Source organism: Chiloscyllium punctatum, chromosome 38 (genome assembly GCF_047496795.1).
Source record: "Chiloscyllium punctatum isolate Juve2018m chromosome 38, sChiPun1.3, whole genome shotgun sequence".
In the NCBI taxonomy this organism is placed as follows: domain Eukaryota; kingdom Metazoa; phylum Chordata; class Chondrichthyes; order Orectolobiformes; family Hemiscylliidae; genus Chiloscyllium; species Chiloscyllium punctatum.
The window spans coordinates 60,465,707-60,481,130 of NC_092776.1; the positions used below are offsets into that span (position 1 = coordinate 60,465,707).

Sequence of the window (15,424 nt, forward strand, 5' to 3'; positions counted from 1 at the left end):
GGAGAGTCCACTACTGCTACTGGCAGGGCATTCCATGAACTTACGACTCGCTGAGTGAAGAACCTACCCCTAACATCAGTCCTATATCTACCCCCCCTTAATTTAAAGCTATGCCCCCTTGTAATAGCTGACTCCATACGTGGAAAAAGGTTCTCACTGTCAACCCGATCTAACCCCCTAATCATCTTGTACACCTCTATCAAATCACCCCTAAACCTTCTTTTCTCCAATGAAAACAACCCCAAGTGCCTCAGCCTTTCCTCATAGGATTTTCCTACCATACCAGGCAACATCCTGGTAAACTTCCTCTGCACCCGTTCCAGTGCCTCCACATCCTTCCTATAATATGGCGACCAAAACTGCACACAATATTCCAGATGCGGCCGCACCAGAGTCTTATACAACTGCAGCATGACCTCAGGACTCCGGAACTCAATTCCTCTACCAATAAAAGCCAGTACGCCATATGCCTTCTTCACTGCACTATTTACCTGGGTGGCAACTTTCAGAGATCTGTGTACATGGACACCAAGATCCCTCTGCTCTTCCACACTACCAAGTAGTCTACCATTAGCCCAGTAATCCATCTTTTTATTACTCTTACCAAAATGAATCACTTCACACTTAGCTACATTGAACTCCATTTGCCACCTTTCTGCCCAGCTCTGCAGCTTCTCTATATCCCGCTGTAACCTGCCATATCCTTCCTCACTGTCTACAACTCCTCCGACTTTCGTATCATCCGCAAACTTGCTCACCCACCCTTCTAACCCTTCCTCCAGGTCATTTATAAAAATGACAAACAGCAATGGTCCCAAAACAGATCCTTGCGGAACACCGCTAGTGACGGCACTCCAAGATGAACCTTTGCCATCAACTACTACCCTCTGTCTTCTTCCAGAGAGCCAATTCCTAATCCAAACCTCCAACTCACCTTCAATGCCATATCTCTGTATTTTCTGCAGTAGCCTACCATGGGGGACCTTATCAAACGCCTTACTAAAATCCATATATACCACATCTACCGCTTTCCCCTCATCTACCTCCTTAGTCACCTTCTCAAAGAATTCAATAAGGTTTGTGAGGCACGACCTGCCCTTCACAAAACCATGCTGACTATCCTTGATCACATCACTCTTATCCAGATGTGCATAAATCCTATCCCTTACAATTCTCTCTAAGACTTTGCCCACAACAGAAGTGAGACTCACTGGCCTATAGTTACTAGGATTATCCCTACTCCCCTTCTTGAACAAGGGAACCACGTTTGCTAGCCTCCAGTCCTCTGGCACTACTCCTGTCGACAAAGAGGACACAAAAATCAAGGCCAATGGCTCTGCAATCTCCTCCCTTGCTTCCCAGAGAATCCTAGGATAAATACCATCAGGCCCAGGGGACTTATCTATTTTCACCCTTGCCAGAATTTCCAACTTCTTTGCACTATGCCCTGGCTCATGAAGGCAAGTATCCAATATACCTTCTTCACCACCCCTGCCTGTGCTGACATCTTTGGGGATCTATGGACTTGTACACCAAGGTCCCTTCGTTCCTCAGAATTCCCCAGGGATCTCGTATTCATAGTATACATCTTTCTCTTACTAATTGCTCAAAATACATAACCTTGCACTTATCAGGATTAAATGCTATCTGCCATTGCTCTGCCAGTTTACTAGCATATCAATATCAGACTGTAGTGTTAGACCATCCTCTTCATTATCAACATCCCCACCTGTATTTGTTTCACCCACAAACTTATTAATTGTACCTTCTACGTTCTTATGTAAGTAATTAATGTAAACAACAAACAGCAAGGTCCTAGCACTGATCCCTGTGGTACACCACTAGTCACAGGCTTGCAATTACAAAAACATCCCTTTTCCATCACCCTTTGCTTCCCATTGTTAACTAATTTTGGATCCAGTTTGCTGACTTGCCTTGGATTCCATGGGCTGTTACCCTTTGGACCAGCCTTCAGCCTTCCATCTGAGACCCTATCAAAGACTGTATAAACCACATCAACTACGCTACCCTCATTAATATATTTAGTCACCTTTTCAAAGAGCTCAATTAAATTAGAGTCAAGAGTCCTACAGCACAAAGACGGGCCCTTTGGCCCAAACGGGTCCATGCCGACCAAAATGTCTGTCCACACTAACTCCATTTCTCTGCATTTGACTCATATCCTTCTAATCCTTTCCTGTCCATATATTTGTCCGAATGCCTTTTAAATGTTAAAATACTTGCATTGACCACTTCCGCTGGCAGCTCATTCCATATGTGTACCACCCTCTGTGTAAAAAGGTTGCCCCTCAGGTTCCCTTTTATTCTTTCCCCTCTAACCTTAACCTAATGCCCTCTAGACCTTGATTCACCAACCCTGGAAAAAGGACTGTGTGCATTCACCCCATCTAGGCCTCTCACCTCGAAAAGATCCCCCTCAGTCTTCTCTACTCGAAAGTAAACAGTCCCAGCTTGTCCAACCTCTCTCTATAACTCAGACCATTGAGTCCTGGCAACAGCCTTGTAAATTTCTTCTGCACTCTTTCCAGTTTAACAACATCCTTCCTATAGCAAAGTGACTAAAACTGAACACAATACACCAAGCATGGCCTCACCTATGTCCTGTACAATTGAAACATAACTTCCCAACTTCTATACTCAATACCCTGACTGATTAAAGCCAGTGTGCCAAACGCCTTCTTCACTGCCCTGTCTACCTGTGTCTTCACTTTCAGAGAACCATGCACCTGAACTCAAAGATCCCTCTGTTCTAGTGCACTCCTTAAGGCCCTACCATTCACCATGAAACTCCGACCTTGCTTTGAATTTCCAAAATGCTAGCCCTCACACCTCATAGAGTCATAGAGATGTACAGCATGGAAACAGACCCTTCGGTCCAACTTGTCCACGCCGACCAGCTATCCCAACCCAATCAGCACCGGCCTATATCCCTCCAAACCCTTCCTATTCATATATTCATCTGAATGCCTCTTAAATGTTGCAATTGTACCAGTCTCCACCACTTCATCTGGCAGCTCATTCCATACACATACCACTCTGTGTGAAAAAGTTGCCCCTTAGGTCTCTTTTATATCTTTCCCCTCTCACCCTAAACCTATGCCCTCTAGTTCTGGACTCCCCGATCCCAAGGAAAAAGATTTTGTCTATTTATCCTATCCATGCCCCTCATAATTTTGTAAACCTCTATAAGGTCACCCCTCAGCCTCCGACGCTCCAGGGAAAACAGCCCCAGCCTCTTCAACCTCTCCCAATAGCTCAAATCCTCCAGCCCTGGCAACATCCTTGTAAATGTTTTCTGAACCCTTTCAAGTTTCACAACATCTTTCTGATAGGAAGGAAACCAGAATTGCACGCAATACTTCAACAGTGGCCTAACCAATGTCCTGTACAGCCGCAACATGACCTCCCAACTCCTGTACTCAATACTCTGACCAATAAAGGAAAGCATACCTTCCCGCCTCAGGCGACTGACTGTGTGGAGTTTGCACGTTCTCCCCGTGTCTGCGTGGGATCCGGTTTCCTCCGGGGGATCCGGTTTCCTCCCACCATCCAAAAATGTGCAGGTTAGGTGAAATGGCCATGATAAAAATTGCCTGTAGTGTTAGTGGCAGGGGTAAATGTAGGGGAATGGGTCTGGGTGGGTTGTGCTTCAGCAGGTCAGTGTGGACTTGTTGGGCCGAAGGGCCTGTTTCCACACTGTAAGTAATCTAATCTAATCTAATCTAATTTAATCATATCAAACGCCTTCTTCGCTATCCTATCTACCTGCGACTCCACTTTCAAGGAGCTATGAACCTGCACTCCCAGGTCTCTCAGCAACACTCCCTAGGACGTTACCATTAAGTATATAAATCCTGCTAAGATTTGCTTCCGCAAAATGCAGCACCTCCCCTTTATCTGAGTTAAACTCCATCTGCCACTTCTCAGCCCATTGGCCCATCAGGTCCAGATCCTGTTGTAATCTGAGGTAGCCCTCTTCGCTGTCCCCTACACTTCCAATTTTGGTGTCAACTGCAAACTTACTAACTGTACCTCTTATGCTCGCATTCAAATTATTTATATAAATGACAAAAAGTCGAGGACAGCGCACCGATCCTTGTGGTACTCCACTGGTCACAGGCCTGCAGTCTGAAAAACAACCCTCCACCACCACCCTCTGTCTTCTACCTTTGAGCCAGTTCTATATCCAAATGGCTAGTTCTCCCTTTATTCCATGAGATCTAACCTTGCTAATCAGTCTCCCATGGGGAACTATCTATATTAAACTCCATTTGCCATTTCTCAGTGCACTTCCCAGCTGATCAAGGTCCTGCTGCAAATTCTGACGAGCTTCCTCACTGTCCACGATACGGCCTACTTGAGTGTCATTAGAAAACTTACTAATCATGCCTTGTACATTCTCATCCAGTAATGGACCCAGCACCCATCCCTGATGCTCTCCACTAGTCACAGACCTCCAGTCCAACAAGCATCCTTTCAATATTAGCCTATCCTTCCTACCATCAAGCCAATTGTGTATCCAACTTGCCAGGTCACTCTGAATTCCATGTGATCTAATCTTCCATGTGGAACCTTATCAAAGGCCTTACTGAAATTCAGGTCTACCACCTTGCTCTCGTCAACTTACCTGGTCACTTCATCCAAGACCTCCCATTCACAAAGCCGTGCTCACTACTCCTAAACAAATCCTGTTTTCCAAATGCATGTATATCTTTTCTCAGAATCTTCTCAAGTAACGTACCCACGACAGATGTTCTGCGTACTGGTTTATAGTTCCCAGGTTTTTCTTTGCAGCCTTTCTTAAATAAGGGCACAACATTTGCCTCCCTCCAGTATTTAAAGGAGATATGCGTGGAAAATGGGTAGGGAGCAGAGGGATATAGCTCCTTAGAAAATAGTATTCCAGAACCTCACCCGTGGCTAATGATGATATAATAATATCAGCCAGGGCTCCCTCAATTTCTTTGCTAGCACCTTGCAGTCTTCTTGGATAGATCTGGTCAGGACCAGGAGATTTATCCACCTTCATACATTCCAATGTGTCCAACATCACCTCTATTTTGATGTGGACTGTCCCCAAGATATGACCACTAATTTCCCAAGTTAACATGTCTTCATGTCTGTCTCCATGGTAAACACAGAGGAGAAATATTCATTGAGAACCTTGTCCATCTCCTGCAGTTCTACAAGTACATATCCACTTTGGTCCTTGAGGAGTCTTATTATGTCTCTAGTTATTCTTTTTCCTTTAATATACTTAAGGTATCTCTTTGGATTCACCCTAATCTTCTCAGCCAAAGCTATCTCATGCCCCCTTTTCACCGTTCTGATTTCCTTCTTCAATAAACTCTTGTATTCCCTGTATACAAAAAACAAACCAAATTACAGCACAGGAACAGGCCCTTTGGCCCTCCAAACCTGAGCCGATCCACATCCTCTATCTAAACCCATCACCTATTTTCTAAGGATCTATATCCCTCTGCTCCCTACCTATTCATGTATCTGTCTACATACATCTTAAATGATGCTACTGTGCCCGCCTCTACCACCTCTGCTGGCAATGCATTCCAGGCACTCACCACCCTCTGCATAAAGAATTTTCCACGCATATCTCCTTTAAACTTTTCCCCTCTCACCTTGAACTCATGACCCCAAGTATTTGAGTCCTCCACTCTGGGAAAAAGCTTACGGCTCTCCACCTTGTCCATACCTCTCATGATTTTGTAGACCTCAATCAGGTCCCCCCTCAACCTCCATCTTTCTAATGAAAATAATCCTAATCTACTCAACCTCTCTTCATAGCTAGCACTCTCCATACCAGGCAACATTCTGGTGAATCTCCTCTGCACCCTCTCCAAAACATCCACATCCTTCTGGTAATGTGGTGACCAGAACTGTATGCAGTATTCCAAATGTGGCCGAACCAAAGTTCTATACAAGTGTAACATGACCTACCAACTCTTGTACTTAATACCCATCCAATGAAGGAAAGCATGCCGTATGCCTTCTTGACCACTCTGCTGAGCTGTGTTGCCACCTTCAAGGCACAATGGACCTGAACAACCTGTACATCAATTTTCCCCAGGGCTTTTCCATTTAGCATATAGTTCACTCTTGAATTGGATCTTCCAAAATGCATCACCTTGCATTTGCCCGTATTGAACTCCATCTGCCATTTCTCTGACCAAATCTACAATCTATTCACTATCAGCTACTCCACCAATCTTAGTGTCATCTGCAATTTGTTAATCAGACCACCTATACCTTCCTCCAGTTCATTTATGTATACCACAAACAACAGTGGTCCCGGCACAGATCCCTGTGGAACACCATTGGTCATAGCTCTCCATTTGGAGAAACTCCCTTCCACTACTACTCTCGGTCTCCTGCTGCCCAGCCAATTCTCTGTCCATTCAGCTAGTAAACCCTGGATCCTATACAACTTCACTTTCTCCATTAGCCTACTATAAGAAACCTTATCAAATGCCTTACTGTCCATGTATGTGACATCTACAGCCCTTCTCTCATCAATCAACTTTGTCACTTCCTCAAAGAATTCTAATAAGTTGGTAAGATATGACCTTCCCTGCACCAAACCATGTTGCCTATCACTGATAAGCCCATTTTCTTCCAAATGTAAGTAGATCCTATCCCTCAGTATTTTCTCCAGCAGCTTCCCTACCACTGACATCAGGCTCTCTGGTCTATAATTACCTGGATCATCCCTACTACCCTTCTTAAACAAGGGGATTACATTAGCAATTCTTCAGTCCTTCAAGATCTCACCCATGTTCAAGAATGCTGCAATGATATCTGTTAAGGCCCCAGTTTTTTTCTCTCTCACTTCCCGCAGTAATCTGGGATAGATACCATCCAGACCTGGGGACTTGTCCACCTTAATGCCTTTTAGAATACTCAACACTTCCTCTCTCTTTATGCCAATTTGACCTAAAGTAATCAAACATCTCTCCCTCACCTCAACATCTGACATATCCCTCTCCTCAGTGAATACAGATGCAAAGTACTCATTAAGAATCTCACTCATTTTCTCTGACTCCACGCATAACTTTCCTCCCTTGTCCAACCCTTTTTCTAGTTACCCTCTTGCTCCTTATATGCAAATAGAAGACTTTGGGATTTTCCTTAACCCTGTTTGCTAAAGACATTTCATGACCTCTTTTAGCCCTCTTAATTCCTCATTTCAGATTGGTCCTACATTCCTCATATTCTTCCAAAGCTTCATCTGGCCTGCAGTGGTTCAAGAAGGCAGCTCACCACCACCTTCTCAAGGGGCAGCTTGAGGAAGGCAGTAAATGCCGGCGAAACCCATGTCCACTAAATGAATTTTTTTTTTAAATTAGTGTTTCAGGTCAATGATAACTCTCCCTCCCTCACCTCATAAAGATCATCTTACATTGAAAACCCAGCTACAATGTTTAGACGTTAGGGTGGAATGGTGGCTCAGTGGCGAGCACTACAGCCTCCCAGGGCCAGGGACTTGGATTTGATTCCAGCCTCAGGTGACTGCGTGGAGTTTACCCCGTGTCTGTATTGATTTCCTCCAGGTGCTTCAGTTTGTTCCCACAGTCCAAAGATGTGCAAATTAGGTAGATTGGCCATGTTAAACTGCCCATAGTGTCCAGGGATGTGTAGGTTACGTGGATTAGCCATAGGAAATGCAGGGATATGGGGATAGGAGGGGATGGGTGGGTGGGTCTGGATGGGATGCTATTCAGAGTGGTAGTAGAGACTGGATGGGCTGAATGGCCTGTTTCTGCACCATAGGGATTCAATGACTGAAAGGTGCCTCAGTAATCAAATGGTTCAGCCTGTCTTTACTTTCCATCTCATTACATTCTTCACATCAGTTCGCAGAGTCAGTACTCACTCCTCACAGGAGGAAGGTGTTAAAATGCTGGCTTTGATTGATAGAGAACCTGCCATCAAATTTGGTCTAGGTCTGTAAGTTTCAGGAAAAGCTGTCCTGCCCTTCTTAACATATTAAATGTTTCACATCCAAGTGCAGACATTGTAACACAGGCAATAGTCCATGTATAGTAAGATCCCACAAGCAGTGGAGTTAGACTTGTCAAAAAAGTTGTGTTTGGATGCGGGAGAGTTAGGATTAACTTCTTGCCATGGTCAGTGACTGCCAGAAGAAGTTTTCTCCAGATTGTGAAAACTACTTTGAAGAATGGTCTCTACGATGGAAGGTAGGCTAGGATTATTTGGAATAAAACCTAAAATTGTTGGCGAAACTCAGCAGGTATCTGTGGAGAGAGCAGCAGAGTTAATACTGATTTAAGATCAATACAACTCCAAAGAGGTTCTACTGGACCTAAACGTTAATTCTGTTTCTCTCTCCACAGATGCTGTGTCACTAGATGTTTGTGATATTAGCATCTTAACGGCAGTGCTCTTGTTTTTCGGAAAAATTCCATTCCCGACAGGTCATGGGGCTAAAGTTACATTGTAGCAGTGGGAATGGAACTTGCACAGGATCCCAGTCCTTTCAGGAAGCTTTCTAACCCGAGTCTACTGTCACCCTTCTGTTCAAATCTCAAGGTTCTGATTAGAAACCTGCTCCTCTGCCACTTTAACAACTTCTTTTGCAACTTTCGTGAAAAGCCTGTCCCCGCCTCTTTCTGTTTTTGGCTGGATTATTTTCCTCTGAAGTTCCTTGGGCCAGGCGCTACGTCAATGCAAGTGTGTTGAGTCAGATACTTTGCAGGAGATGGCATTGGGCGAAAGCGAGAGCTCATTCCCATAAACAATTTTCAACCGGGCAGCTAGAGGCTGCGTTGGTATTAAAATAAGAGAATAATCTAAACAAATCCGCAAGAAATCAAAGGGTGACACCAAGTTCCCCAGAAATTCCGTGTTAGCCCTGAAGATCTCGGAGTGGTGTGATAGGCTAGCCCACATACTCATTACTGTTTAACCCTTCAGAAGGTCAGGTATGCAGGGATCTCGCTCTCTCCGCTAATGTATGATTGGGGTGGTTACAGCTAAAAGCTGTGGGTCTAATGTCTCGGATTCTGTTCCTGTCCGCCCTCTGTATTTAAATAATTAATCCATTTACCCAGGTCCAATCAGCAGGAGGGACAGAGTGAAGCTCACCTCATAAAAACATAACACCGCGAACTATTTTACAGCCGCAGAAGTAACTATTGACAAAATGAAACGAAACATTGTAGACGGTTGTTTCCCTCTTTATTTAGGATATTCTTGCGATCAGACTGGTGCTGCATATTTCCAATGTGCCTCGGCCGTACAGAAGGGAAGGTGTGAACGCAGAAAGCAGCGGAGCCAAGTGAGAATCTCATTGCTGATAAATGGAGCCACGTTCCAATAAATGGGAATGTTACACTAAAGGATTCTCAAAATTAAACGAACTCAGTTTTGCAATGTTTTTTTTGCTGCTAGCTGGAAGGTTTGAACCAGAAAACTGGGGAAAAAAACAATGACTGCAGATGCTGGAAACCAGATTCTGGATTAGTGGTGCTGGAAGAGCACAGCAGTTCAGGCAGCATCCAAGGAGCTTCGAAATCGACGTTTCGGGCAAAAGCCCTTCATGATGTGCTCTTCCAGCACCACTAATCCAGAATCCGAAAACTGGGGAGCCCTGTCCAATTTCGGTTGAAATACAATTGCTATCAGAGACGCTTCATTTCATAGACCACGTTTTGATACTTCAGACGTAATTAAAGAGGTGAGATTTAACACAGAACAAACCAAAGCAGTGTTTATGTGTCACATTCCCAAGCCTTCTTTCAGTCTGAGCGCTTTCTGTTGGACCAGTGTGTTCATCATTTGCTCCTGCAACTGAGTCTGAGAGAGGCCTTGGAGAGTTCAGTGTTCATGGTGGATAGGGGGAAGTGCTCGCCATCTTCTTTGCTGCTCCATCTGCACCTCAGGATAATGCTCCGGAGCTGCTCCTTGAAGTTATTGTTCAGGAAGCCGTAGATGATGGGGTTGATGCAGGTGGAAACCATACCCGCCAGGTGACACAGGGAGAAGATGAGATTGTGCTGACAGTGCATTACTATTTGCACATCCCAGTCCATGACCGCGTTGAAAACATGCAGCGGGAACCAGCAGATCCCAAAGCCCACCACCAAGAAGCCCAGCAGCAGGGTGATCCGCCGGCTGTTCGCCAGTTTGCGGTTCTCCTCGCCTGTTCTGTCCAGCAAGTCCCTCCTTGTCCTAAGCCTCCAGTATATCCTGCCGTAACAGACTGTAATGAAAGCCAGAGGCACACAGTACTGGAAGGCGAGCAGCCAGGTGGTGTAAACCAGCTTCTGCTCCCTGGATGGCCAGGACTCTGTACAGACTGCCTCCTTCACCAGGGGCGCCAGGGGAACAGGGAGATCCAAGAAAGGTTCATCCGTGAGGACATGAAAAAACACAAAGGGCAGGGAGACGGCACAGGCCAGGCTCCAGGTGAGCAGCAGCGCCAGGTAAGCTTGAGGGACACTGGGTTTCCAGCCGGTGGGGTGCAGAATGAGTTGATGCCTTTCCAGAGCAATCATGACCAGGGAAAGCACAGACACTGTCACCGACAGGCACTGGAAAAACGGCACCGTCTTACACAGCACTTCACCAAAAGCCCAATAGTCCATGAGGGTATAGGCCACTGTGAAAGGCAGGCAGAAGACACAGATGGTCAGATCGGACAGCGACAGGTTGGCGATCAGCAAGTTGGTCACGTTGTTCCTCTCCTGCCTGGCGATCACACAGATCAGGGAGATGTTTCCCAGTAAACCCACGACCAGCACGGCACTGTAAGAGGCCAGCAGGAAGACGGTGAGGGCCGCTGATGCTGGGCACGGATTGCCAAAATCCAGAAAGTGCCCCCAGCCCGTGGCATTGCCAGAGATGGAGGCATTGGCAGATGGCAGAATTGGAGCCTCCATGGCCCGGGATGGTTGGTATTGCCTTTCCCGCGGTCACTGTCAAACACCGGAGGGGATTGCATACCGGGTCAACATGACTGTCTCTTTCACACCGTGAGTGCAGCCAGCATTGATCGGGAACTGTGGAGAAAATCACAATTTCCACCAGTTAGCTATAGATATAACGGAATTCGGTGAGACGTTTATCTAGAACAGGCTCCCTCCTAACTCTAATCCCTCACTGATGCACTTTCCAACTGTGTCTTGAGCACTGTAGTTCAGAGTGTGGTGACTATATAACATCCAGGTGCGGAGAATAGCGACAGAGTATCTCTTACCGTTGACTTTGATGTTGGGGTAGTCCCGCGTTAGGAGTTCAACCTTCCGAGACAGCTCAGAGCAGGAAGCACAAGACGGAGCTTTCCAGAGAGCTGTGTTTGCAGTCTGTGTGATCGCGGGGCGCTGTTTGGAAATGATCAGTGATGGTGAGCCCCTGAGTCACTAAACACCACCGCCCTCTCTCGGAATGGGAAGCTTGGAAATGACTTCATGCCCCTGTATTTCATGTTGCTCCCGATTCCTTCCAAATGCCGATTGTTCGGGCAACTTCTTCCAGTGTATCTTAGTGACTTCACTGAGAGCGTGTTGGGCTGGGAGTGTTGGCCCATTCACCCGCATTGGGAAAATATCTCCCATACCGCCCAGGTTTTTGGGGGGAGATTCGAAACTGCAGCCTCTGGCTCGGGGAAAGGATCATTCCCCACTGCACCAGGTAGCCAGCGGCTTGAATCTGTAAACTTTGCCCATCAATTCGGTGGATTTACAAGGATGTTGCCAGGGTTGGAGGAGCTGAGCTACCGGGAGAGGCTGAACAAGCTGGGGCTGTTTTCCCTGGAGCGCCGGAGGCTGAGGGGTGACCTTATAGAGGTTTACAAAACCCTGAGGGGGCATGGACAGGATAAATAGACAAAGTCTTTTCCCTGGGGTGGGGTAGTCCAGAACTAGAGGGCATAGGTTTAGGGTGAGGGGGGAAAGATATAAAAGAGACCTGAGGGGCAACCTTTTCACACAGAGGGTGGTACGTGTATGGAGTGAGCTGCCAGAGGATGTGGTGGAGGCTGGTACAATTGCAACAGTTAAAAGGCATCTGGATGGGTATATGAATAGGAAGGGTTTGGAGGGATATGGGCCGTGTGCTGGCAGGTGGGACTAGATTGGGTTGGGATATCTGGTCAGCATGGACAAGTTGGACCGAAGGGTCTGTTTCTGTGATGTACATCTCTATGTCTCTGATCTTTTGAAGCTCTTGTGTCAGGGATGTTTCTCTTGCCCATTAACCCTGAAAGTTGTTTGATTCGAGGTTGTTCTGCGAAACTGCATTTATTGATGTGTGTTTAAACATTGAGCGTATTTATTTAACCATGATCGTGAATTTGGATTATAAATAAAAACAGAAAATGCCTCAAACACGGGGCGGGGAAGCCGAGATCACCAAACATCTAGGAAACCGACTGGCAAAAAGACAGCTGTGGAGATTGGGAAGGTTAGGAAACTGGGGCAAAAGAAAATAGATGGGATTAAACAGCAGGATGTGACACAAGAGGGATGAGGTTACTGGTGAATGCATCAGCATCATCCTTAACAGCAGCAGCTGCTGGGACTGTGGTCAATTTCTGGGACTAATCGGCATTGTCCAGGGCTCTGGCTCCGTTCTGTCCCGTCAGGAGCACCAAAACAGATCAGGGTCACACTTGGAGACAGAATTAAGGTGTCCACAAATGTAAGCATCCCATGTGTTTGGTCACCACAAGGTAGAGGAGCCTACACCAGGAACAGTCTAACATAGAAATAGCTGTCTCATACTTCAGCAGTATTTGGACCCTGTAGAGTGAATAAGCAAATCTGAGTGGTTAGAAGAAGGTCATGTAAACAACTGACTCATTCAAAAAATGGCATAAGCACATTTTTCATCATTAGTTCAAATTTTTAACATTTGTTCAGATGGTGTTAATAAAAAGGTATCAAGGGTTTCCAAGTTATCCAGTCAGTGATAAAACCTAACAGTAGAGACCCACCCATTCCGTTCCTTAATAAATGTGCTTCGTTAAATTGTTTTGCAATCTTGAACACACGTGACTATCGTTTTATTTTCAGCATTTTAATTGGTGTACTAAAGTGGAAAATGACTTTTAAAACAAGTTACATCTTCCTGGTGGTGGAAATTGAATAAAGATCTGTGCACTTTGTGTCTTTCACTGTGTCTCACATCTACACCCACACACCATGGGTGCTGGGGGGAAAAAATAAGCACTACCGCACTTAGGCGGTAATGTGGGGGTTAAATAAAAAAAAGGAAAAAAAATATATATAAAGAAAAGATGAGAAAAAGAAATAAAAGAAAAAGAAAAAAAAATAAAAAAAAAAAAAGAAAACAAGTTACTAAATCTCATTGTGCGCTGGTCTAATGCTTTGTTCAAGCAGTGGGAGGAAATGTTTGAAGACTGCGTAGCACCGAGGTCTGTGTAGAGTGAGATTTGGCAGGTAACGAGATTGGTGACATTGTGACCAGTTGCGGATGTCAAAGATTATTGGACTGGCAACAACTATGATTGGCTCCTGGGTAGCTGAGCAGATTTTGAATGCGAAGTATATGTGGGTAAAAAGATCTGAAGCAAGCCAGTTTTTCTCCCAACAGTTGCTGCAAACTGTAGTCTTTAAGCAGTAACTGGGAGACTGTGCAATTTCTCTGCGCTTTCTGTAAAGTGAAAGAAAGTGGAGGAGGAGATTGAGGAAGTGAGTCCCAGACAAACCACGACTCCCAGACTAGATCAGAGTGGGGCTGGAAAAGCACAGCAGGTCAGGCAGCATCCGAGGAGCAGGAAAATCGACGTTTCGGGCAAAAGCCCTTCATCAGGAATAGAGGCTTTTGTCCGAAACGTCGATTTTCCTGCTCCTTGGGTGCTGCCTGACCTGCTGTGCTTTTCCAGCACCACTCCAATCTAGACTCTGGTTTCCAGCATCTGCAGCCCTTGTTTTTACCTACGATTCCCATAGCCAGAGCCCAGTCTCTCCATCAAACCGCTGCTGAATTATAGCAACCAATCAGAAAAGGACCTGAGAAAATTCTGATTGCAATCCAAAAAAAAGTGTTGCTTAGATAATTGTATACTTAATTGATGGTACCTAGTGAGGAACTATATTGGAATTTGAATCTTAATGTTTTTCAGTATGATGGCGGCCACGTACACTCAAGACGACCAATCATTTTACAAAATGTAGAGAGTGAATATAAGTAAAAGAATCTTCACCGAGATAGTGGTGAATCAGTGGAATCAGTTTTTACTTAACCTGTATCCTTTGTTGTGGTTTGGTAAGTCTTTTCTTCATTTGTACATTGTCAATGTACAGAGATTTATGTTTTCCTGTAACTTGATTTAATCCTAGATATTGTGATCAGACTGCAACACTAAAGAAGCAGTGCAGCCAATAGCCTACAACTTATTGGATGGGGTGGTTTCCTATTTGCATTAACATAAAAATATTCCACTCCGTGGGTTAGGCTGCATAGATGAGGGACCATCTCTCATGTTTATGCAATATGGGCACCACTAAACCAGTGTCAGTTGTCCATTCCTAATTGGGGGGAAAAGCGATGCTGGAGATCAGAGTCGCAGAGTGTGGAGCTGAAAAAGCCCAGCCAGTCAGGCAGCGTCCGAGAAGCAGGAGAAGGCCTCATTCTTGATGAAGGGCTTATATCTGAAACGTCAATTCTTCTGCTCCTCAGATGCTGACTGACCAGCTGGGCTTTTCCAGCAGGACACTTTTTGACTCCTTTCCTAATTGCCCTGGATCTGCATTCCCACAGGGACACTCACAGCATTATTAAAGAAGGATTTTCCAGATTTTGTCCCAGCAACAGTAAAGGAACACCAAGTCAGGAGCATGAGCAGCTTAGAGGGGAACATGCAGGTATGGTATTCTCATTTATCTGCTGCCCTTCACCTAGCTGGGAGGGATGGTAGGTTTGGATGCTTCCCACGCAAGAACTTTGGCAACTGTTTGCAGCACTGTTGCAGATGGTATACACAGCAGTTCCTGAGCTTCAGTGGCAGAGGAAGTGAATATTGAAGGTGGTGGTTGTGCTGCCAGTCAAGCAGCCTGCTTAATGGATGGTGTCAAGGTTTGAGAGTTCTGGAGCTACACTCATTCAGGCAAGTGGAGAGCATTCCATTTCTGACTTTGGAGCTCAGTTATTGATGTAGATTAATTGAAAATGGCACAAAAGCAAACACTGACTTATCTGCATATGCAAACATTTTTAGATACAAAAAGAGGTTACATATCACATTTATCTAAGCTGAATCCAATTTGTCAATTTTGCCAAACAAATCCATATTTATAATAGTGGCAGGCAAACAGTTGCAGCTGTCAGATCATCACCTTACTGAATGGTAGCATAGGCTCAAGGGGCTAAACAGCCTATTCCAATTTCTATATTAAAATACTTA

The 15,424-nt window shown here is 45.2% G+C and overlaps 1 protein-coding gene across 1 annotated transcript; it reads right to left on the minus strand.

Annotated features, from left to right (window-relative positions):
- Positions 1–9,225: 9,225 nt before the first annotated feature.
- On the minus strand, positions 9,226–11,370 carry LOC140463735 (neuropeptide Y receptor type 4-2-like). The gene is made up of 2 exons (XM_072558077.1): positions 11,255–11,370; positions 9,226–11,057 (listed from the first exon to the last, which is right to left on the minus strand). The coding sequence occupies exon 2, from the start codon at positions 10,935–10,937 to the stop codon at positions 9,831–9,833; it is 1,107 nt and encodes a 368-aa protein (XP_072414178.1). The 5' UTR covers positions 10,938–11,057; positions 11,255–11,370; the 3' UTR covers positions 9,226–9,830.
- Positions 11,371–15,424: the final 4,054 nt, after the last annotated feature.

Excerpts from the sequence above, each read along its gene's own strand:
- LOC140463735 (XM_072558077.1), bottom strand. The coding sequence starts at position 10,937 with ATGGAGGCTCCAATTCTGCCATCTGCCAATGCCTCCATCTCTGGCAAT.